The 22422-nt window shown below is 47.9% G+C and overlaps 3 protein-coding genes across 3 annotated transcripts; 1 reads left to right on the top strand and 2 right to left on the bottom strand.

Annotated features, from left to right (window-relative positions):
• Positions 1-696: 696 nt before the first annotated feature.
• Positions 697-1654, bottom strand: LOC136547511 (triphosphate tunnel metalloenzyme 3-like). Its single transcript, XM_066539452.1, has one exon. It carries the CDS (start codon positions 1652-1654, stop codon positions 1010-1012), a length of 645 nt encoding a protein of 214 aa, XP_066395549.1. The 3' UTR covers positions 697-1009.
• Positions 1644-2004, bottom strand: LOC136547512 (uncharacterized). Its single transcript, XM_066539454.1, has one exon. It carries the CDS (start codon positions 1941-1943, stop codon positions 1644-1646), a length of 300 nt encoding a protein of 99 aa, XP_066395551.1. The 5' UTR covers positions 1944-2004.
• Positions 2005-3924: 1920 nt separating this feature from the next.
• Positions 3925-6333, top strand: LOC136547513 ((+)-neomenthol dehydrogenase-like). Its single transcript, XM_066539455.1, has 6 exons — positions 3925-4163; positions 4687-4731; positions 4814-5060; positions 5142-5219; positions 5462-5647; positions 5778-6333. The coding sequence occupies exons 1-6, from the start codon at positions 4108-4110 to the stop codon at positions 6156-6158; spliced, it is 993 nt and encodes a 330-aa protein (XP_066395552.1). The 5' UTR covers positions 3925-4107; the 3' UTR covers positions 6159-6333.
• The last annotated feature ends 16089 nt before the right edge of the window (positions 6334-22422 follow it).

The following is a 22422-nucleotide window of genomic DNA, read 5'->3' on the forward strand; positions in this document are numbered from 1 at the left end:
CATAATGATTAGAGACTTTCAGTAAGAGACCTTTTTTAAATGGATCCAGTATAATTTTGATTGATCCATTATAGTAGAAGAGATTGATAAATTTGTAAGCATATTTCATCGAGAGCCCAAATGTTATTGACATCTATATCAACAAGGTCTTATCCTCAATGCTGCTATGTATTTTAATAAGGCAATAACTATTCTTCACGCGCCTATATTTTTTTCATTTTTTTCCAGGCGATGAACAGAAGCCATTGGATCCCCACGCTTACCACCAGCCTCCTCCCGTCACCGAGTCTTCTTCGTTGCAGCATCCCCGCCACCGAGTCTGCCTCCGCTGCTCAACACCGCATCCGAGCTAACCGGGTGGCGCCACCGCCCCCACCCACGCCACCGCTCTCGCTCTTCCCATCCAGATGTCCACAGCAGCCCGCGCCAGGAGGCTCTCGCTGCCTTGCTGCCCCACCATGGAACCCTGGCCAGTCCTCCCTTCCCCTCCAAAACCTCCTCTCTAAGACCGGTACATCCATTTTCCCTTGGTAACCCCGGAACCTTAAATCCCTAATCTCAGCACCTCAATTCTTCCGTCGATTGGAAGAACAGGAGATGCATATTGACAAACTTTGCTTTTGTGGCTGTAGCATTGACTCTTATACTACAATACAAATGTCTCGGTTCATGATTGTCTGTCTCGGATCAATATAGAAATATATGCTATGTAAATTCGCCCTCACAAGGTAACAATTCTGAGCTACAAAATGAATGTGGTGGCAGTGGTCTAACAAGGGCTCTTGTACTGAAATACCAAGATGGGTTGCCCTGCCACCATGGGTTTCGGGAGAAATCAAATTTGACGAGGCTCAGGATTAAGTTCATTTGCCACAAAATCAAAGCATAAACCAAAATCAAAGCATATGAGAAGCCACACTTATATTTTGCTATTATTAATCAAAGCGTCACTGAGGAAGCAGCTTCCCTGCGGATTGGGGCGCGCAAATACAGGGTTAAATATCAAAAGTCAAGGAAGCAGCTTCCCTGCCATGAAGCAAGCGAACTTGTTACTCCGGGAGTACTCGTAGGGCACGCCGGCCACCGTGAGCAGGCTCTCCAGCACCTCCTTGACCCGGTCAGGCTCCGCCGTCTCACACTCGAGCTCGTAGCTGGTCCCGAAGTCGAACCGCGTCTCGTCGAGCTCCAGCACGAGGCCGCCACCGCCATCCTCGAGCTCGTAGTCGTAGACTGCGCGCGTGTTCCTGAAGCCGCCGAGGCAGATGAAGGGCGCGGCGTCCCCGCCAACGCCGTACTCGGCGGCGACGAGGCGGATGATGGGGGAGTCGAGGCCGCCCAGGCGGGCGGGGTCGTCGGCGCAGGCGAGGGCGAGCGCGGGGTCGAGTGGCTCCTTGATCTCCTCGACGCGGCTGACGCCGGCGTCGATCCGCGGGCGGCGCTTGAGCGCGAGGACGGCGCGCTCGGGGGCGCGGTCGTCGGGCCCGTCGTAGAGGCGGACGCGGAGCGCGGCGGTGGCGGCGGCGAGCGTGCGCGCGGCGGCGTCGAAGAAGAGGTTCCGCTGGGCGTGGGTGCGGCGTAGGCGGGGCGCGAGGAACGTGGACAGGCGGCGGTGCGCCGCGGCGTCGGGGAGGCGGAGCTTGATCTCAACCTCCATGGGGAGGATGGGGTGGTCGCGGGTTCGGGCCCCGGGCTGGCGGGGTGGAGAGGCCGATGCCGATGCCGATGCGTTGGGCCTTGGTGGGCGCGGCGCCCGGCGGCGGGTGGAGGAGGTGGAGGAGGGGGTTGGAGGTCTGCGGGCCCGGGACCGGGGACGGGGTGGTGTAGCCGGCCGGATCCTTGATGGTGGCTGCTGGGGTGCTCCCCGCGGCGGCGCGGAGGTGCTCTTCGAGCTCGTAGCGGTCGTCGGAGCTGAGCTCGATGCGGGTAGGGTTGCGGCGCAGCATTGGCGGATGGATAAATGAGATCGGGACGAAGGGCAGGGCACTGGTTGGTGGCAGGGGAAAAGGAACAAAAAGTCCACGTTACCTCCTCCACTATCGTAAAATTTGTTTTTTCCTCGACTATAAAATCGGGTAAAACACCTCTCTCATCGCCTGTTATTGAAGGCGATTTTATTTTTTATTCTTTTTTATTTATTTGCTGAATCTTTAAAAAATCATAGTAAATTATAAAAATATCATAAAATAGAAAATATAATTTTGTTGGACTCCACATGAGTAGATCTATACAGTGAATATATGATATGGTTTGCTTTAGTACAATGTTTTTGCTGTGGCTTTAGATCTATATTTTTATGTAATTAATTGGAATAATTCATAGCTGCAGTTTCTATGGTCTAATTGTGATGAAATTTTTATAGTGAGCTAATTATTGTATGATTGGACTGTAGTAAAAATTTAATACTCGTTGAATCATGTGTAGCTTAGTTATAGATTTATTTATATTTAACCAACATAGACCTAAATAAAATCTATAACTAAGTCATATATGATCCAATGGGTATGAATTTTTTTACTATAGTTTAAGTATACAATAATTAGTCCACCATAAAAATTTCACTACAATTGGACCATAGAAACTGTAGCTACTAACAAGATTGGATTTTCTATTTTATGATTTTTCTATGATTTTTTAAAGATTTAGCCAAAATAAATAAAAAATAAAAAAAAACAAAATCATCTTCAAAACCGTTTATACCCGGGCTAGGGAGGTGAGATGAATGGTTTTAAAAATTAAGGAAGATGTTTTGTTTGGTTTTGGATACAACGAGGAAAAACGAATTTTCTTTAAAGTTAAGGAAGGTAACGTTAGACTTTTTCGTAGGGAAATAGCTGCAGCGAGCGAGCATGGCCAGAAAGCGACTTCTGGGCCGTGGGCTCCCACCACCGTACACGGACGGAGCGATAAAGATGGTAATGGGGATCCGTACACCGACGGGTATTTATTTTATTATGGTCTAAATATGGACTAAATACACTATCGATGGATACGTAAATGAACCAAACCCTTCATCTATTAGGTACACGGGTATGGGTATGTTCTAGCAGTCTCCGTAACCATTTACCCATGGGTAAAAAATACCCGGCCATCTGAAAGAGATCAATGCTCCGTGGTTAGACTACAAATTCTGAAAAGTAATGCAGGTAGCGAGAAACAAATATGGTTGCCAGTAACCTTGGTCATATTTGGTGCAAAAAACATAGCAATGTTGCGAGCATTCATCTTGTTGTAGCTTTTATTTTCCACCACATCTGCCATGAGATTGATGGCCCATTCAAGCAATATTGCTTCAACAGGAGGTAGGGGTATAGATGGCTACACTTTTCTTCAGTGTTGCAGTGCATCACTTGTTCTGGAGTCAACGAGTCTAATACTCTACTTGGAAGTTCCCAAAACCATGTCTATAATCAGTGACTTCTACATTAATCATGACTAATGTAGAGGAGAAACTAAATAGAAAGGAATCTTAATTTGCAGAAGATATTATTATATGCTATTATTTGTCTAATTTTATGTGCTCTGGTTAGTGGTGGTTGCTGTTGAATTGTTGATTTTTATGTACGTGAATAAATTGTTGGCGGGTACGGGTGACCCGACAGGTATGATTTACATGGCTTCTCCGTCCATGACGGGTACGAACAGCGGCGGATCCAGGAAATATTTTAGGGGGGACTGAACAACACTGCTGCTTGATCTTAAGTCTTAGCCCCCCTACACTATAGAACTTTGCTTAAAAATTCATAGGGACTCTACAGTAATTTGTACTGATTCGGTTTGGGTAGGGGGTCTTGAGCCCCCGCACCACCGCTACATCCGCCCCTGGGTACGAATACCCCTGGGTACGAATATTCTGACGTTATCAAATTTTTACACTGGAGATGAGTCTAGTGTGGCCATACGCGATGGGGAGTTACCCATTGCCATTCTTACGGAGCGACCGCGAGGCGCGACTAGGCCGGCGGTGCCGCAACCCAACACTGCTGACCTCCAACCCCTTCCACTCCGCTCCACCACTGGTCAACGAATCTTCCTGCAGTGTCCGCCACCGCTCAACGGAACTCCACTCCTCTCCCCACAGCAACCGCGGGTCCGATCCGATCCCACCTCATGGAGAAAGCTGCGCACGTTGCCGCCGGCGCGACGCAGGACTCGTATCCGCACAGGTCGTAGCCCTAGCCCCCATCCTCAGTTCCTCACCCTCTGCTTCATCCGCCTGCTTCATCCTCAGTTCATGCTGTAGCTGTCGACGGCACTCTTATGCAGTGCTAGCAGTATAGTATACAGGCAAAAGACAGTCTTTCTCTGGTCTGACCCAATGGTTTATGTGCAGATTGAATGGCCATATACTATAAATGTGTGCAAATTGTTGTGCCAGGTCAAGCAAAAGCAGTTGTATAGCAATCTGCAGTGCCAATTTTTCTAGTCCACCATCCAGTTTTCCTTTCAGATCTCTTAACGACAACAAGGCATTTTGAGTCACATCCTTGTTTCCTAAAACAAAACAACTTTTTAGATAATGGATGAAAATAGAGAGAAGGATACATGTAGCATTGTGGCAATTTTGGGACCATGGGCCATACACCAAGATTTACGTTCCCACCTCCCGCTGTTGCATCTCTAGCCTCTAGGTATTTTTTGCCGCTTCATGCATCTGATGCAGCAACAAAAAATCACGTTCATCCGCAGGCTTGACGCAGTGAGGCATGACTCCGCTGAAGCGATTCCTGAAAGGTGATTTTAATTATATTGCTTCCAGGGCCATGTTGTTCTTTCGTGAATGAACATGGATACTAATATTTGGCCAGTGTGCCAGACTCGCGGTGGTCACAGGAGGAAACAAAGGAGTTGGCCTAGAAGTATGCCGCCAGCTTGCTCTCCAGGGTGTGACAGTTATCCTTACAGCAAGGGATGAGAAACGAGGAAAAGATGCTGCCGAGACCCTTCGCCGTGAATCCGAACTCCCAAATATAATCTTCCATCAGCTCGATGTCAGAGATGATGACAGTGTCGCCACATTAGCCCAGTATATTGAAAGAAGATATGGGAAGCTCGACATCTTGGTAAATCTCCTGTTTTTGAATTAAATGACACCACTTTGTGTTTTTGAGTACACATAATTGATGATATGGTGGGTGATACAGGTGAACAATGCAGCTATTTCAGGAATTGTAGCAGATGAGGAAGGCCTGAAAGCTCTCAACATTGATGCAGAGACATTGGTACTTAGATTGTTCTTTAGATTTGGCAGCTTCTGTTTATTTCAGGTTCAGAATGCATCTGCAGTCTTTTGGAGTCAGAATCTCAATATATAATTTAATTACTTTGCGTTTTTCTGTATTGGGTCTGTTGAATTACAGTTTGTTTTTTCATTATGTGGCCATAAATACCCTGTTATTGGTACTACAAGCAATGATAAGTGCTTCGGCCTTCGGTCACTCATAAATGAATGTTTGTGTTTCAGACATCTGGCAGGGCGGCTAATCTTCTCAAAGAAGTATTCCAGAATACCAATGATGAGGCATTCAACTGTCTCAATACCAATTACTATGGATGCAAACGGGTAACAGAGGCTCTTCTTCCCCTTTTGAAGCTATCTACATCAGGAGCAAGGATTGTCAATGCCTCCTCACTTGCGTCGGAGCTGAAGGTGCATCAGCTATATTTGTTTTTCTTTTTTCTACCCTGAAACTCCTGAATTTGTGCACGGACAGAGAAGATATCTATGTTACTCACCCTCATTCATCGTAGCTCATGCATGCATTTGATATTGTTGCCAGAGAATGCCAAATGAGAAGCTGCGAAACGATTTGAGCAACATCGACATCTGGGATGAGGATCGGATAGAAGTAGTGCTCAACACATTCTTGGAGGACCTGAAGAGCGGGCAGCTAGAAGAGGCCGGGTGGCCCATGATGCTACCAGCCTACAGTGTATCGAAAATGGTCATCAATCTGTACACCAGGATTATGGCAAGGAGGTATCCGGAGATGCGCATCAACTGTGTGCGGCCTGGCTTTGTAAAGACGGACATCAACTGGAATCTGGGGGTCCTGACGCCTGAACAAGGTGCAAGAGGGCCAGTCATGCTAGCTCTGCTCCCTGATGACGGACCAACTGGATGCTATTTTGATCAGGTGGAAATGGTGAACGTGTGGTGAACAAACGATTGAATGCCATTGTTTCGCATTTTGTATAACATTATTTCCCCGATTTTGAGAGGATAGAGGCATACTCGATCCGTTTATGACATCATGATCAGATAACCACAGACAAACTGTAAAATCTTATGGTTGAGGGTATGCTACTAATGATTTGCTGGAGCAGTTGCTGTTGTTTCCATATGTTCTATGCTGCAGCCTGCAGAAATTTTCTGCACTAGTATATATATCCTATTAATTAACTAATTAATTAGTTAATTGGCAAACTGTAGTGTAATGAATTATTATTAGCTAGCTATAGACATCCAAGTATATATACATTTCCTGTACGTACATATGTCCGTGTATATATAGTGTTTTGATGATCTCATAGATCGATGTCGTCATTGATTGGAGGCATGCATCTTGCGTGCATCCCTAGTATATGCGTTGAAGCAACAATATAATGGTGGTGCCGTGTAACTGGCAATATGTATCGCGTGCCCCCACTCCTTGCGCCCTGCGCCCTGGTTGTTGCTCCGTCGAAAAAGAAAAGGCAGCAGTTATGACTATGAACGTGTGCAGGATCGGATCGGAGCATGCAGCCGCAGTGCAGGCAACTTTACATGCAATCCAAGGCGGAGACATGAAGATCTATCATGCACTAGCCAGAACCCCGCGGCAATTATAGATGAGTAATTGAGCATGCACACACATATTTCTATATATCATCATTATAGATGAGTAATTCATTGTGCGTACATATATATGTATACATATAATTTGATAGCTGGAGCTTTTCTCAGTAATTTCACCTTTCTGAAGGCCTGAACACAGTTGCAGTATCAGTATTCGGTATAGCATCCCATTGCTCCATACTTCGAAAAACACCGTTAGTTTCTCCGTACCACCTTTTCTGCAGAGTCGATCAATTACAGCAGGACAATAAATCAACTACCTCAAGATATGTTTGGGTTACAGTATCACTGTGTCTAAGTATGTACTATATCACTTTTTTTCCGATAAACACTGGAGTTCAGCTTTCCTCTGAAAAATGCCATCCCAACTAAAGTGCTTCATACAGAGAACGTGTTGGCATGTCTAATAAATTTAGTGTAGTAGAACTGCCAACATCGTAAATGTTTCTTAAGCGACTATTGATTAGCAGAATTTATAATATGTACAAAGGAGATTAACAGGAAGATTAGACTTTCAAATAACAAAGTCCTTTCATGTTGTAGTAATCACCATGTAGTGACTATGAAACAAAGCTGAATTTTGTAGGATTCAGGATGGGAGTTAGACCTGTTAGCCTTCTTTTAAGATTTAAGCAGTGTCAAACTGGGATCAATTCATTTTAGTACCTATTTGAGGTGTAGCCTTTCTTATTTATGTCAGCATATAGTATTGAACAATAAGGAAAAAGTTAGGCTCACAGAAAAGGAGAGTTTCAGCAACATAACAGAGACAAACTGACACATTATTTGCAGGAGTTTAGGATGGCAGTATACTAATTATGTCGAAGATATGATTTTGCTGGGAGCAATCAACGAAACCCTGATAATACAATCACACTATGGTCATGTGGAAGAATGTCTACGATCTGTACCTGCTGAGATTTTATTTCATATGATATATGCATATACCTATAAAGTACATAAGCTTGAATCATCATAGGATGCAAATAAGGAAAAAACCTGTAAATATGCTTAGTGTTAAATTCGGATAGCAAAGATAAGGTAGTTTAGGATACTTACGATTAGTTAGGGCCAACATTATACCCAAATACCTAATAGAAAAGTACGAACCATTTTTTTGCCATGCGAGAAGAGTGGAGACCCAGCCTGCTGTGGGTTGCGACGAGCGAGGGGGGAAGCAGGCTGGTGGTGGCACGACCTTCCTTAATGGGGGTTGCATCTTCCCGACCGATCGTGATCACGGTGGTAGCCATGATGGCGGCGATCCCCATGGTGATGGTGGAGGCTGGGTCGGAGGTGACTCTTGCGGTCCCTCCCCTGCTAGTTGTAGAGGTGGAGAGGAGGGAAACTAGGCTCCTTGTCTTGCCCGATGGAGGAGCGCACGATTCACCCGCCTGGTTAGAGATGGAGGGGTCTGGAGGAGCCATGGCCAGGCCAGAGGTAGAGCACCCGCCATCGAGCCGTGGAGTCCTGGCAGTGAACATCCCCTTCGACGACGAGGAAGACACCGGGGTGGAGCCACCAGCCATCCCGCCGTCCCAAGAGTTGGTGATGATCCAATCGTCGCATGATACCGCGATGGCAGGATCTTCCAGCGGGTCGGGGGCGACCCGCGAGCTGGTGTGGCCTTGCCCCAGTGAGCCCGGAAAGGCCCAGTTCATCCTTCGTGACAAGGAGGAGGTGAAGCTCTGGCATCTGCTCGAGGAGAGAGGACTGTTGATGGAGTCCGATCTCACCCTTACCAAGGCAAGGCTCAAGGAGGCCTTGGAGAGGGTTGAGCTCATCCATCACGCCATGACCATCGACCTACCACGTGTTGTAGAGGTAAGTTTTCTATGTTTTTGGTGTTGTCTTTGATTCCTTAGCTTTTAAATGGTTGTCTCAGCATGCCTAGTTCTTGTCTCACAGGACCTGGAGATGATGTCGATCCATAAGTCCCGATTTCTTTGGGAGGAGCACGATCAGATGGAGCAAGAAGCGGTGGCATCGCGGCAGGTCAACGAGCTCAGGCACTAGTGGGAGTTCGCTCGCCGTGATTCCCAAGACCGGGCGGCCAAGGCGACGGGAGCACGGGCGGCGTTGCTACGTGCTGTTGAGTGGGCGACTGTTGCCGAGCGGGAACTCAACACGGTGAGGGCCCACTTGGTGAAGACCAAAGCAGTGCTCCAGAAGTCCTTGGAGGCCCTAGAGGCAGAGCAAAAGGCTCGGTCAGACGCCAAGCAAGAAGTGGTCGCGCTCCAGGGCTAGATGCTCGGGACAGAGGAGTTGAACGCTCGACTGCTCGATAGTGTGACCCGGCAAGAAGAAGGGCTCTCCATTCTCAAAAGCGGCCGCCTCAATACGTACCTATTCTAGCCTCAGTTGATGCCTTGAATTTTTCTTTCCTTTACTCCTAAATTTGTCATTCGTTTCTATAACTGGGTGGAAAGATCGGCTCTATGGAGCAAGAGCTGGAGACGGTCAAAGCGGCGGTCGGTCGGAGCGTGAAGGTGCTAGCTTAGTCCCTTGAGGAGCGACACGTTCTCAAGGGAGAGCTCGACCAGCTTCGGAATATTGCGCAGGTGGTCATCTCCAAGGTGTTTGGGTCAGGACCGAGCACTAGTACGCCCGCCGTCTAGCTAGCGGAGGTCCCGAATGAAGTTCGGGTGCTCATCTCTGATGGCATGTTCTACGGGACATCGGGGGTGCTGACCTCGGTGTAGACCCACTACCCCGATCTGGACTTCATAGCCATCTACAGAGATACACCGATGGGTGGAGCGTAGACAAAATCCATGTGCTAGGGGAGAGTTTGGTGCCGCATGCATAGATGGTCGCTGAGTAGGTCACCGCGTAGTGAGTGATGGAGGCTCGCCATTCGACCATGGTTGCAGACATGTGCTGGGAAGATGTCGTCTAGCCTGTGGAGGCAGCAGAGGTCAGGTCGGAGGCGAGCGTCATCCCGCCCCCAACCGAGCCGAATGTCGTCCTAACCGTGGCTGAGCTAAGCGCCGTCGTCCCGACCACAACCGTGCTGCCTTCATCCTCATCAACTGTACCGTCAGTCGATGCCACCGGGGGCCATAATAGAGTTAGAGTAGAAATAGTTAGTTTATATAAAAGATGAATTTGTGGGGGAGCCCCCATGTGAACAGTTACATTTGTGAATATTTTAAGTTCATTTTTGTGATGAAATCACTTGTGAGGGGAAGCTTGTCCCATCCGCCCTTGTTTTTATCCTTGCGTAGCTTTGTTTTTGTCCTTTCTTTTTCGCACCTACCCGTTGATTTATAGGCTGTAACCTTAAGAACCTAGACATGGCTCGCGAGGCTCAGCTGCTAGTAACCATAGGTCATGGCGGGGTGTGATCTATCAGGAGGCTAAAAGCGTAGGTTACGTAGGGTAATCAAAGGAACGGAATGCCCTTTCATTTGGGCGACACCCTCTTGTTTGGGCGAAAAATGTTACTATATGATAGTAAAAAGGGGGTGGTATCACACCCTCGTGGAGCCCCCGAGCGACCCAGGCCGAGAGTGCTTGGGCTAGGGTGCTATAGGAGCAAGCATTGAATGGAAATAAATAGTAAGACCGAGCTTTAGGGAAAGAAACGACGTAACTATTCGATGTTCCATATGTTGGTGAGAACATTGCCGTTATCTTCCTTCAGTCGATAGGTGCCCGGTTGGATCACCTTGGTCACTGTGTAGGGTCTTTCCCATGGTGGAGAGAGCTTATGTTTCTCCTTGGTTGACTGGTCCTTCGCACTACGAGATCACCGACCTCGAGGATCCTCCCCCTGATTTTTCTTTCATGGTACCTACGAAGAGTTTGCTGGTAATGAGCAGAGCGGATGATGGTCGTCTCATGAGCCTCCTCGAGTAGGTCAACCGTATTCTGCTGAGCCTCCACGGCTTGGTCTCGATCGAAGGCCTTTACTCTTAGGACGCCATGATCGAGGTCGGAGGGCAACACTGCTTCAGCTTCGTATGCAAGGAAAAAAGGGGTGAACCCTGTGGATCGGTTTGGGTCATTCTTAGGCTCCAGAGGATTGCTGGGACCTCTACAATCCATCGTCCGGCATACTTTTTGAGTCAGTCGAAGATGCGGGGCTTGAGTCCTTGTAGGACCATGCCATTAGCCCGCTCGACCTGACCATTAGTACGCGGGTGTCGGACCGAGGCCCAATCGATCCTGACGTCTTATCCATCACAGAAGTCTAGGAGCTTCTTCCCGGTGAAGTTTGTTCCGTAGTCGGTGATGATATAGTTAGGGACACCAAACCGATAGATGATGTCGAGGAAGAACTTGACCGCCTCTTCTGAGTGGATATTGGTGATGGGCTTCACCTTTATCCACTTGGTGAACTTGTCCACCACCACGAGTAGGTCAGTGAAGCCACCTGGGGCCTTTTTGAGGGGTTCGACCATGTCGAGGCCCCAGACCATGAATGGCCAAGGGATGGGGATGGTCTGAAGTTCCTACGTCGTCAGATGAGTCTGTCCAGTGTAGAACTGGCATCCTTCACACCTGCGGACCACCTCCTCTGCATCTCATAGCGCAGTGGGCAAGTAAAAACCTTGGTGAAAGGCTTTTCTGACCAGCGACCTTAGGGCCACATGATGTCCATAGATTTTGGCATGGACTTTGAGGAGAAGCCGTTTCCCCTGGCCGGTCGGGATGCACTTCATGAGCACTCCCGACGGACTTCGCTTGTAAAGTTTGTTACTAATGGTGATGAACGTCTTGGCGCATCGAGCGATTTATCGTGCTTCAGTCCTTTCTGGTGGGAGAACCTCCTTAAGGAGGTAGGTGAGCAGTGGTGCTCTCTAGTTGACTAGATCGAGTGCCATCACGACGATGTCGCCGGGCGACGTTGCCATGGACTCGGTCAGGGGCGGGGCACATCGGGAGGTCGAAGCCCTCAAGTGCCAGATTGGTGTTGGAGTGCGTTTGGGTCGGATCCTCTCGGATGTGGGCAGATGACTCATGGAGGTTGTTTACAAAGAACCCATCGGAGGGCGGTTTCTGTCTGGCCGCTAATTTTGTGAGGAAGTCAACGGCATCATTGTCCTTTCAAGGGACATAATGCAGTTTGATCCCTCAGAACTTGTCCTCGAGCTTGTGAACCTCCTGATAGTATGCCTCCATGAGAGGGCTCTTACAGGAGGACTCCTTCATGACTTGGTCGATGACCAACTCTGAGTCACCGTGGACATACAACCGCATGGCGCCAAGCTCGACGGCGATGCGTAGTCCGTTGATAAGGGCCTCACACTCTACGGCATTGTTCGAGGCTAAAAAATGGAGATGGATCACGTAGCGAAGCCTGCTCCCATCCGGGGAATCAGAACCACTCTAGCCCTCGAGCCGAGTGCCATGACCGACCCATCGAAGTATATCATCCAGTACTCGTGGGTGACATCCAAGGTCAGGAGCTAGACTTTCGTCCATTCGGCGATGAAGTAGATAAGAGCCTGAGACTTAATAGCGGTGCGGGGGACATACCTGATGTCATGGCCCATGAGCTCGAGAGCCCACTTGGAGATTCGGCCGGTGGCGTCGCGGTTACGGATGACCTCCCCAAGTGGGTATGAGGTGACGACCATGACCTCATGGTTGGTGAAGTAGTGTAGGAGCTTCTAGGTCGCCATCAGCATGGCGTACAGAAGCTTCTAAACCTAGGGGTAGCGAACTTTGGCATCAATGAGTACCTCATCGACGAAGTACACTGGTCGTTGGACCTTCAGGGGGTGTCCTGGCTCCTCCCTCTCGACGACGAGGGTGGCGCTCACAACGTGGTTGCTTGCTGTGACTTAGAGGATGAGGGATTCACCCCGTTCAGGAGCGATAAGGATTGAAGCCGACGTTAGTGATGGTTTGAGGCTTTCCAAAGCCTATTGTGCCTCCTTTGTCTATATAAAAGCATCTGTCTTCTTGAGAAGTTTGTAGAGAGGCATCCCTCATTCACCTACTCGGGAGATGAACTGGCTCAGGGCGACCAAATAGCCGGTGAGCCTCTGTACGCCCTTGACGTTATGTATCGGGCCCATGTTGGAGATGGCCATGCTTTTTTGGGGTTGGCTTCGATGCCGCATTTGGACACGATGTATCTGAGCAGCTTCCCCTTTGGGACCCTAAAAACATATTTTTTGGGATTCAATTTAACGCTGAACCTTCGGAGGTTCGTGAATGTTGCGGCCAAGTTTGTGATCAGGTTGCTAGCTTGAGCCGTTTTCACCACTATGTCATCTACATAGACGTTGATTGTTGGTTTCAGCCGCTCAACCTGATTAGGTTGGTTGGGCAGATCAATTTGGTCAGCGAAGCATCGCTGCATGCACCATTGATAGGTGGCGTCAGCGTTCTTCAAACCAAAAGGCATGGTTACATAATAGTATGAACCATATAGGGTGATGAATGAAGTCGCGACCTGTTCAGACTCTTTCATCGTGATCTGGTGGTAGCCTGAGTAGGCATCCAGGAAGTAGAGGATTTTGCACTCTGAGGTGGAGTCGACTATCTGATCTATGCGTGGTAAAGGGAAGTGATCCTTTGGGCACGCCTTGTTGAGGCCAGTATAATTAATACACATTCTCCACTTCCTATTCTTCTTTTTTTCACAAGAACAGGATGAGTTATCTAGTCGGAGTGGTATAACTCTTTGACGAATTCGGTTGCCAAAAGTTTGGCGATCTCCTCGCCTATGGCCCTACGCCTTTCGTCATCAAAGCGACGTAGGCATTGCTTGGCGGGCTTTGAGCCTGGAACGACATGTAGTGTGTGCTCGGTGACCTCCCTTGGTATGCCCAGCATGTTAGAAGGCTTCCATGTGAAGACATCATGATTTGCGCATAGGAAGTCAGCGAGCTCGCTTTCCTATTTGGCCGGGAGCTTGGTCCCAATCCGCATCGTCTTGGTCGGGTTAGTAGGGTCGATCTCCACCTCCTTAGATGGAAGGCACTCGAGGAGGTCGGCCCATTGTAGTCGGGGACTGCTGGAGTCATTGAATTCCCGAGCTCTGAGAGCTCGATGGAGTTGATGACGGCAGTGGCGAGCTCGTAATGCTCACGGTCGCACATGTAGGCGTGCGAGAAGGTGCTACCTATGGTGATGATACCATTTGGCCCCGGCATCTTCAGCTTGAGGTAGGTGTAGTTGAGGATCGCCATAAACTTGGTGTAGCATGGCTGCCCTAAAATGGCTTGGTAGGATCCCAGAAAGTCCACTACCTTGAAGGTTAGGACCTCTGAGCGGAAGTTCATGCGGTCACCAAACGTGACGGATAGGTTTATCTGCCCAAGTGGATATACATGCACCCCTGGGATCACACCGTGGGAGGGAGAGCTCACTGAGCGGAGCTCCGACCAGGGGATGCGCATGGCGTCGAGGTTGTCGACATAGAGAATATTGAGGCTGCTGCCTTCATCCATCAGTACCTTGGTGAGGCGCTTCTTGCAGATGATGGGGTCGACAACAAGTGGGTAGTGACCTAGTCGGGCGACGTGGGAAGGATGGTCTCTCTAATCAAAAGTGATCGAGGAGTCCAACCAGCTAAGGAAAGAGGGGATGGCTGACTCGGCGACACATGCCTCTCTATAGCGTACCTTGTGTTGGCAATTGGAGTGGATAGCGTCGAACCCCCAATGATCATGAGGCATTCCTCAGGGTCAGGGAAGCTGTCATCATCCTTGCCCGCCATGCCTCCTTTCTTGGCCTCCTCCTCCTTGCCTTTCCCTTCTTTTGGCTTGGCGACTTGCCACAGGAAGCGCTTGAGGAGCTGGCAGTCCTTGTAGAGATGTTTGATGGGATAGGCATGGTTGATGCATGGACTCTCTAGGAGCTTATCAAAGTGGTCGAGCTGGCCCTGCTAGGCTGCTTGCCTGCTCGGTCGGCCACAGCGACCAAAGCTAGGTTGGCCGATCAGCGCCGATCCTTTTTGTTCTTCTTCCTCCTTTGTGTGGAGGGGCACTCGCCTTAGTCCTCGCACTTGGCCTTGCCCCTTTCCTAACCACCGCTAAAGACTGCCCCAACTGCCTCCTCGCTGGAGGCGTGGTTCGTGGCAATGTCGAGCAGATTGCGGGTGGTACGAGGCTTCACATAGCCGAGCTTGTGGATCAAGGACTTGTAGGTTGTCCCGGAGAGGAACGCGCTGATGATGCCCGCGTCGATGACATCAGGAAGAGAGTTGCATTGCTTTAAGAACCTACGGATGTAATCCCATAGGGACTTGTTGGGCTCCTGATGGCAACTCTTGAGGTCCTAGGAATTCCTAGGATGAACATACGTTCTCTAGAAATTTCTGATGAAAACCCTCTTGAGATCTGCCCAATCGTGGATGCTGTCGGGCAGAAGGAATTCGAGCCATGCTCGAACATGCTCCCCCATGCAGAATGTGAGGTACTAGATGATGAAGTAGTCATCATCCACTCCTCCGGCTCAGTAGGCGAGCCGGAAGTCTTCGAGCCATATACTAGGGTTCGTCTCCTCGGTGTATCTGGTGATATTTGTGGGTGATCGGAAGCACTATGGGAACGGCGCTTTCTGAATGCGACGACCAAAGGCCCGTGGCCCCGGGCCATCCGGGCTGGGGTTCTGGTTGTTTGGTCGGCCACCATGCCTAGGGTGCATGTTCTTGCACTCCTCAATGGTCAGGCCAGGGCCCCTACCGCCTGCTCTCACCGTCATTCGATGGGCGTTATCATCGTGCCGAGTGTGGCGTCAATTGTTGATGACGCTGCGAGCATCACGGTTCGGCCTGAGCCGTTCGCGCATAGGTGGTCGGTGTGGAGCGGGCACCGGGTTGGGCTGCGGTGCAGCCACGACTTCTTGCCCCACGCCCGACAACTGCAGTGTGAGTGGATGGAGCGATTCGACTAGTGTGGCCCTAGTCCCCTAGTTGGGCAAGAGGTCACAAGCCGGTGTCCCTCTGCTTTATCTTCATTTTGTTGTAGTGTGATCAAGTTATCAAAGCAAGCATGGTTACTTTCTATTTTATGTACTTTTAGTTCAAACTATTGTGAAATATTCTAGTCGAGGAGACTGAAAACTAGTGTAAGCTAAGTGCACAAGCGCTAGTGTGAAGCTAAGTGTACAAGCGTAAAATATTCTAGTTGTGTTATTTAGACGTGATCTTTTTTCCGTCGAGAAGCAACAAAACGGTATATAGAGATCTTATTCATACTTGATCATGGTTACATGCATGCATTAAAAAGTTTATAGACAGGTAAATAGACAACCCATTGTACATGTTGTTTGTTTAGTTATCTAATGTGTATTTATAGAAACTTACAGACAACACCTCATCTGTTGGCTGTACATTGCCCTTAGCATTTTGGCAATTTGTTTTCTTGCGCTCCGGCCACTAGTACATTAAGATGGACAACATGGCGACTTCGAGTCTGATGTCCAGAAGGGGAATAAAAGAAGAGAAAGGTTAGACGAAGTTGTGTCAGACTATGAATCGCTATTTAACAACCATAGATCAGGCTGTCAACTACGTTTAATATACTTTGATTTGATTTAAATTATACCAAAAACATTGCATCTATAAACAAGTCATAAAAAATTTCACTATAGGTGATTTTTTTTTAATCCTAGATCCGCCACTGGTTGGCTTGGTCGTCAAATCTTCTCAAGTGAGGTCTTTATATGATATCTGGATACATTTTTATTTGCATATACTTTTGTGTTGCCATCATTCACTGTAGAATAAAAACCTACTTTATGAAATTTTTCGGCGCCTGTGGCAACGCACGGGCATAGGCCTAGTATAAATAGAAGATGTGCAATGGAGGCTGAAATCAATTGGCCGGTTTCAAGTCAGGGGTAAGTTGTCTGGTTTCAGCCCAAGATATGTGCGCCGTTATAATAAATAAACATAATTTATTATTATAGGTAATATATGGAATAAATTTTACGGAAATAAACTCACTGAACATCTGGTTTAATATCCGGTTTGAGATTGACAAATCAATTACAAACCATATATTACCAATACAAAAAACCATTACGACGACATATTTTGGTGGAAGATGGTCAATTGCATTGGAAAACAAGTTGCATGGCGCCATGTACCACATAATTACAGGATGCATGCGCTAATTTCCCATACAACAAGCACACAATAAATAGGGGCTTATATGTCATTTCACTCCACTAATTTGCCTTGAAAATCCTATAGTGACACTTTTTGCGCAAAAAAAAAGTAGTGGCACGAGGAGGTGGGCTGAAATTCGTTACGTTGTTGACCCGCAAAAGCTTATTTTTTCGATCTTGTAGTGCATTAATTAGATGCTGATCCACTACGCTGTTCAAGGTTGCCTGATGATGCGATGATGATCTGGCGTTTTAGATTCAAAACCCTAAACTATCCTATTCGAACCAGATGAGATGATCTGGCGTTTCAAATTCGAAACCCTAAACTATCCTATTCGAACCAAACCATATACTCATATACGATGTACTACTATCCTTCAGTTGTATCATATCCATGGTGTGAGAAGGCACACATCATCCTAGTTTTTTTAGTAGAATAAAGCCCTTTATCGAGTTTCATAAGAATTACAAACGCCATCAGGCGGAGATAGAAGCCAAACATGTCACCCAAGTTCGGCGTAAATACAACTTCTAGCTAGATTATGAGCATCCATATTGGATTGCCTCCCCTCATGGACAAAATCAACAAGCCTAAAGTCATTTGATCTAGCTCTAATCTCCTGGACAACATGACCATAAGTGTCCATGCTTCCTTCCTTGATGCTTCTGATAACCCCAACATTATCACATGCCAATCTGAAATCTCGCAGAACCAAATCACTGGCGAGTGCAAGACCTTCTTTGCATGCTATTGCTTCCACCGTGTTGGGTTCCATATGACCCTCTAAAACCACAGCCGAGGCCCCCAAGAATCGCCCAGCCATGTCCTGAGCAACAGCCGCCGCAGTAACGACTCTTGAATTTTTGGCCAAGGCTGCATCAACATTGATCTTCATCAATCCCGTTGGCAGAGGGATCCACCTAGCCGGACTTCTCTGAACTTCAGGACGCACCCTCCTTTGTGGCTTTGCGTACTGAAGGCCGGCCACAAAATTGGTAACAAACTGATGAGTCGAGAGTGGGTTTTGATAAATGTTTTCATGCACAACTTTCCTCCTCACATACCAGATTGCCCATAGAGTAGTAGTCACCCGAATCAGGTCCTCATGTCACAGGGACTTCATCACTGCGGCCAGCCAACCCTTCGCATCTTGTTCCTCAATTTGGTAAATGTGTTAAGTGATCTCTTCTTTCTCCAGAGCCCATACACAGCGCACCATATTACATTCGAGAAGCGAGTGCTTCCACGAGTCCTCGGCTCCACATATTTGGCACGCAATATTTTCCGCCATGTTCCTGTGGTGGAGAACGTCCTTTGATGGGAGAGAGCACCTGTCTAGTCTCCACAGGAAAATACGTACTTTGGAGGGAACCTTGATTCCCCACAATGTAGACCACTCCTTCTCAGCAGATTGTCTGTCTGAGGCACCCACATTCCCGGCTAGAAACTTACGGTGTGCAAGCATCCTGTATGCTGATCGAACTGAGAAAACGCCACATTTTTCAAAGTGCTAAGCCCAAAAATCTTCTTGACGCCTTGTGCTAAGAGGGATGCACGTGATCACACCCACATCAATCGGTGTAAAAAAACTCCATTAACATCTCACAATCCCAAGTTGTCGTCGTCGGATTAATGAGTTCACTAACAAGTTGAGGGAGGTTCGCCCGGCTGCTTGGCACCGGCCTCCTTAACCCTGACGTAGGTAGCCAATCCATTGTCCACACATTAGTTGATTCACCTGTGCCTATCCGCCGTATCACGCCCTCTTTAAGGACATCCCGTCCTTCAACAATTGACTGCCAAATACGGGAAGGAGACGAACCAATCTTTGCCGCAAGGAACTCTCTGTCTGGGAAATAGATAGCTTTTAGGACCCGAGCACTCAAAGAACTACCATCCTGCAATATCCGCCATGCTTGTTTCGCTAGGAGTGCTAGGTTCAACAGCTCCATATCTCGAAAGCCAAGACTACCAAGATACTTCAGTTGGGTCATGTCATCCCATGCCACCCAACATGTCTTCCGCTTACCATCTGTGCAGCCCCACCAGAATTTGCACAGTAGACCATCAATGTGTTGGCACAGCCCGCGGGGTAATTTGAAACAAGACATAGAGAAAGTGGGGAGTGCATGAGCAACACACTTGATGAGAACCTCCTTCTCGTCGGCTGACAAGCACTGTTCCATCCATCCTTGTACCCTATTCCAAACACGATCCTTTAAGTATTTGAAGGCTCCATTGATCGCTGAACCCACATAAGATGGCATGCCTAAATATTTCTCCTTGAGTGCTTCAGTACGTACCCCAAGGATATTCTTGATCTCCTCCCTCAAGTTCTCGCCGCAATCCTTGGCAAAATGAACAGAAGATTTTTCCATATTTATTTGCTGGCCCGAAGCTTGACAATAAATACTCAACACTTCCTTCACTTCCCGAGCACTCTCCCCATCAGCCCTAAAATCATCTGCAAAGAGTAGGTGGCTAACCATCAGAGCTGACGGAGCCACCCTAATGCCATTGAGTGCTGATGACTGATTCCTTGATTTCAAGAGGCACGAAAAGGCCCTCTGCTGCTAACAAGAAAAGATAGGGGGAGATTGGATCACCTTGTCTGATTCCCCGTGTTGGAGTAAACGGCTCTAAACACTCACCATTGAGCTGAACTAAAAAGGACACTGACATAACCAGCCTCGTTATCTTCTCAACCCAAATTTGGTGAAAGTCTAGTCGAAGCATTATTGCTCTCAAATATGGCCATTCCACGCGATCATATGCTTTCTTCAAATCCAACTTGAGTGTACAACACCTTAAATCCCTGGCACGCTTTTTCTTCATAAAATGCAAACACCCGTGCGCCGTGATTATATTGTCTGTTATCAACCTACCAGGTACAAAAGCCGATTGTTCTTCTAAAATTATTTTCGGTAAAATCACCTTCAGTATGTTCGCCACAGCCTTAGAAGCAATTTTATATATCACATTGCATAGGCTGATCGGTTGGAATTGACCCAGATCCTCCGGATTTGCAACCTTCGGTATCAACACGATAATTGTATCATTAATCACCCTTGGGTCATCATCTCCTCGCAGAACACACAGTACTACTGAGGTCACATGTGCTCCACATAATTCCCAATGGCGTTGGAAAAAATGTGCCGGGAAGCCATCTGATCCAGGGGCCTTTGTGGGTTCACCTGCGCTTCCGTGAATGGCATCAACAACTTATTATTCATGTCTGGCGTGACCTTCGATGGAACTGTATCTAGCACAGCATCCATATTGTGTACCCCTTCTGATCGAAATAAATTTTCATAAAAGTCCATGGTCACTACCCTCATCTCCTGCTCATCCGCAGTGAACTCCCCATCAGCTTTTTTCAGCTTTGTAATCTTATTTCGCCTCCTTCGACGGCTCGCTCGTAGCTGAAAAAACGTGTATTTTTATCACCTTCAGCAAGCCAAATAATTCTGGACCTTTGGCGCCACAAAATCTCCTCTCTATGGTTAAGTTCCATTATGCGTTCCTTGATTTTCAGCTCAGCATGTGATGGTCCCACCCGAAGAGGATCTGACTGCATACGTTCCTGCTCGGCTGTTAGCTTGCGCAGCTCCCACCGAACATTACCAAACGTCGTTCTCTCCCAACGTTGCAAGCGGCCGCTGACATCCTTGAGTCTACGCTGGAGATCCTGCATATTTGAAGGATCCGGCCCCTTCCAGGCCTCCGCCAACGTAGACGCAAACTCATCATGGGTTTCCCACATAACCTCATACTTGAAACTCTTCTTCCTGTTGCCACTAGTCTCATCTGATCTCCAAGTAAGAGTAATCAGGCCGTGGTCCGACGCAGCCACGGTAAGATGCCGGACCGTGGCCAGGGGATAACGCTCTGACCAATCAGCAGTAGCCAAAGCTCTATCCAAGCGAACTCGACAGTAAGAACCGCCAGTAACCTTCTTTTCATATGTCCAATTTTTACCCTCAAAACCAAGGTCCATTGACATCAATGGCCTCTCTAAAGCCCTCCATCTGTGTGTTGCTGCGTTCTTACACACCGACATGTTCGGACCGGTCAAGAACTTCATTAAAATCACCTATACATACCCAGGGAAGAGGAGACGAAGATTTAATGAATTTAAGTAGATTCCACGTCTTATGCCTCTCAGCCTCCCCATACACACAAGTTAATGTCCAGGGCTATGAATCGCCCTCTTTTATGATGGCATCAATGTGATACTATGAGTAGGGAGTCAGTATTAGAGATAAGCTATGCTGGGCCGTCGCTTTGGCCTGGGCCTTGAGCCCAGTTCGGACTGTGCTGGATGGGAGCCTACAAAAGTAAGAGAGCAGGAGCTTCGAAGGCATCGGACAAATTATCTCAAAACAGAATCCTTCTCTCCCAAGTTACTGTTCATCTTCCTCCCCAACTCTCTCTTCCTCTCTGTACCCTGCTTCCCTCTCCCTCGCTGATTCCAGACCTCCCTCTCCCTGAGGTCTTGTATCCCTGCTACTTGATTCGAGTTATCTATTAATCAATCGAGTTGGGTTGCTAACAATCAGCTCTCAAAGTGTTGTAAAAAAAAAAGTCAGCTCTCAAAGCCAGCTATAAAGATTCCATGATTCTCATTGATTGGAATCACGTACAAATAGTAGTATTTATTAACCTAAAAAATGGCTAGTACTGTACTTTATGGAGTACTACTAGTTGTTCTTTAATGATCGATCTGGGATTAGATCGGCTATAAATACCAACGGAGAAGAGGGCAGCTACCACCCAACGGGCGGGAGAGAGAGAGAGAGAGAGTGAGTGAGAGAGAGATGGCACCGGCGGCAGCGATAAACAAGCGGCCTGTTCGCTTGTTGGTTTCAGCCAGCCCAAACCAGCCAGTCAATAGTGTTTTCTTCTCACAACAAACCAGCACCAGCCAGCCCAAACCAACCCAGAAACCAACCAACCCAAACCAACCCAGAAACCAACCAGCGAACAGGCCGAAGATAGCGGCGATGGTTATGATGGTGCAGTTGCTGATGGTCGTTCCTGCGTCGGCTGGCCTTTTCTCATGCGACGAATGCATCCAGCCAATGGACAACTGCGCCAGAAACGTGGGCTGGCCTTTTGCAGAGTGCAGCAACTGTTGTGACCCAGATACTGTTTGTGGTTGGTACGATGGTTCTCAATATTACGAGTTTTGCATCCCACGTTCCTGGTGCTTTGGGCCGAACTGCGAGCTATCTTAATCAAGCGTGCCTTCTCTCATTGATGCCTCTGTTTTTTTTTCCTCCTTCCCCTTCAGCCTGTGTTGTGCTTCTCTGTGTGTCGCTGTATTGCTGTTGTTGAAGCAAGGTGTTATCTTTCTCTGTTGAATAAAGCAATTGTATTGTTGTTGTTGAAGCAAGGTGTTATCTTTCTCTGTTGAATAAAGCAATATATAAAGGGTCAATTTTTCACGCAACTTTCCCTTTCCCCTTTCCAGAGGACAGAGAGAGGCGAAAAGGGCGACTTCCTCAATCCG

This window comes from Miscanthus floridulus, chromosome 3, assembly GCF_019320115.1.
Source record: "Miscanthus floridulus cultivar M001 chromosome 3, ASM1932011v1, whole genome shotgun sequence".
Lineage (NCBI taxonomy): Eukaryota > Viridiplantae > Streptophyta > Magnoliopsida > Poales > Poaceae > Miscanthus > Miscanthus floridulus.

What these genes read in the sequence shown, in the direction of transcription:
- LOC136547511 (XM_066539452.1), bottom strand. Translation starts at nt 1,654, where the DNA reads ATGGAGGTTGAGATCAAGCTCCGCCTCCCCGACGCCGCGGCGCACCGC.
- LOC136547513 (XM_066539455.1), top strand. Translation starts at nt 4,108, where the DNA reads ATGGAGAAAGCTGCGCACGTTGCCGCCGGCGCGACGCAGGACTCGTAT. An exon ending in GCTGAAGCGATTCCTGAAAG is followed by an intron (nt 4,732 to 4,813) that starts GTGATTTTAATT and finishes CCAGTGTGCCAG; the next exon opens with ACTCGCGGTGGTCACAGGAG. An exon ending in CACTTGCGTCGGAGCTGAAG is followed by an intron (nt 5,648 to 5,777) that starts GTGCATCAGCTA and finishes TATTGTTGCCAG; the next exon opens with AGAATGCCAAATGAGAAGCT.
- LOC136547512 (XM_066539454.1), bottom strand. Translation starts at nt 1,943, where the DNA reads ATGCTGCGCCGCAACCCTACCCGCATCGAGCTCAGCTCCGACGACCGC.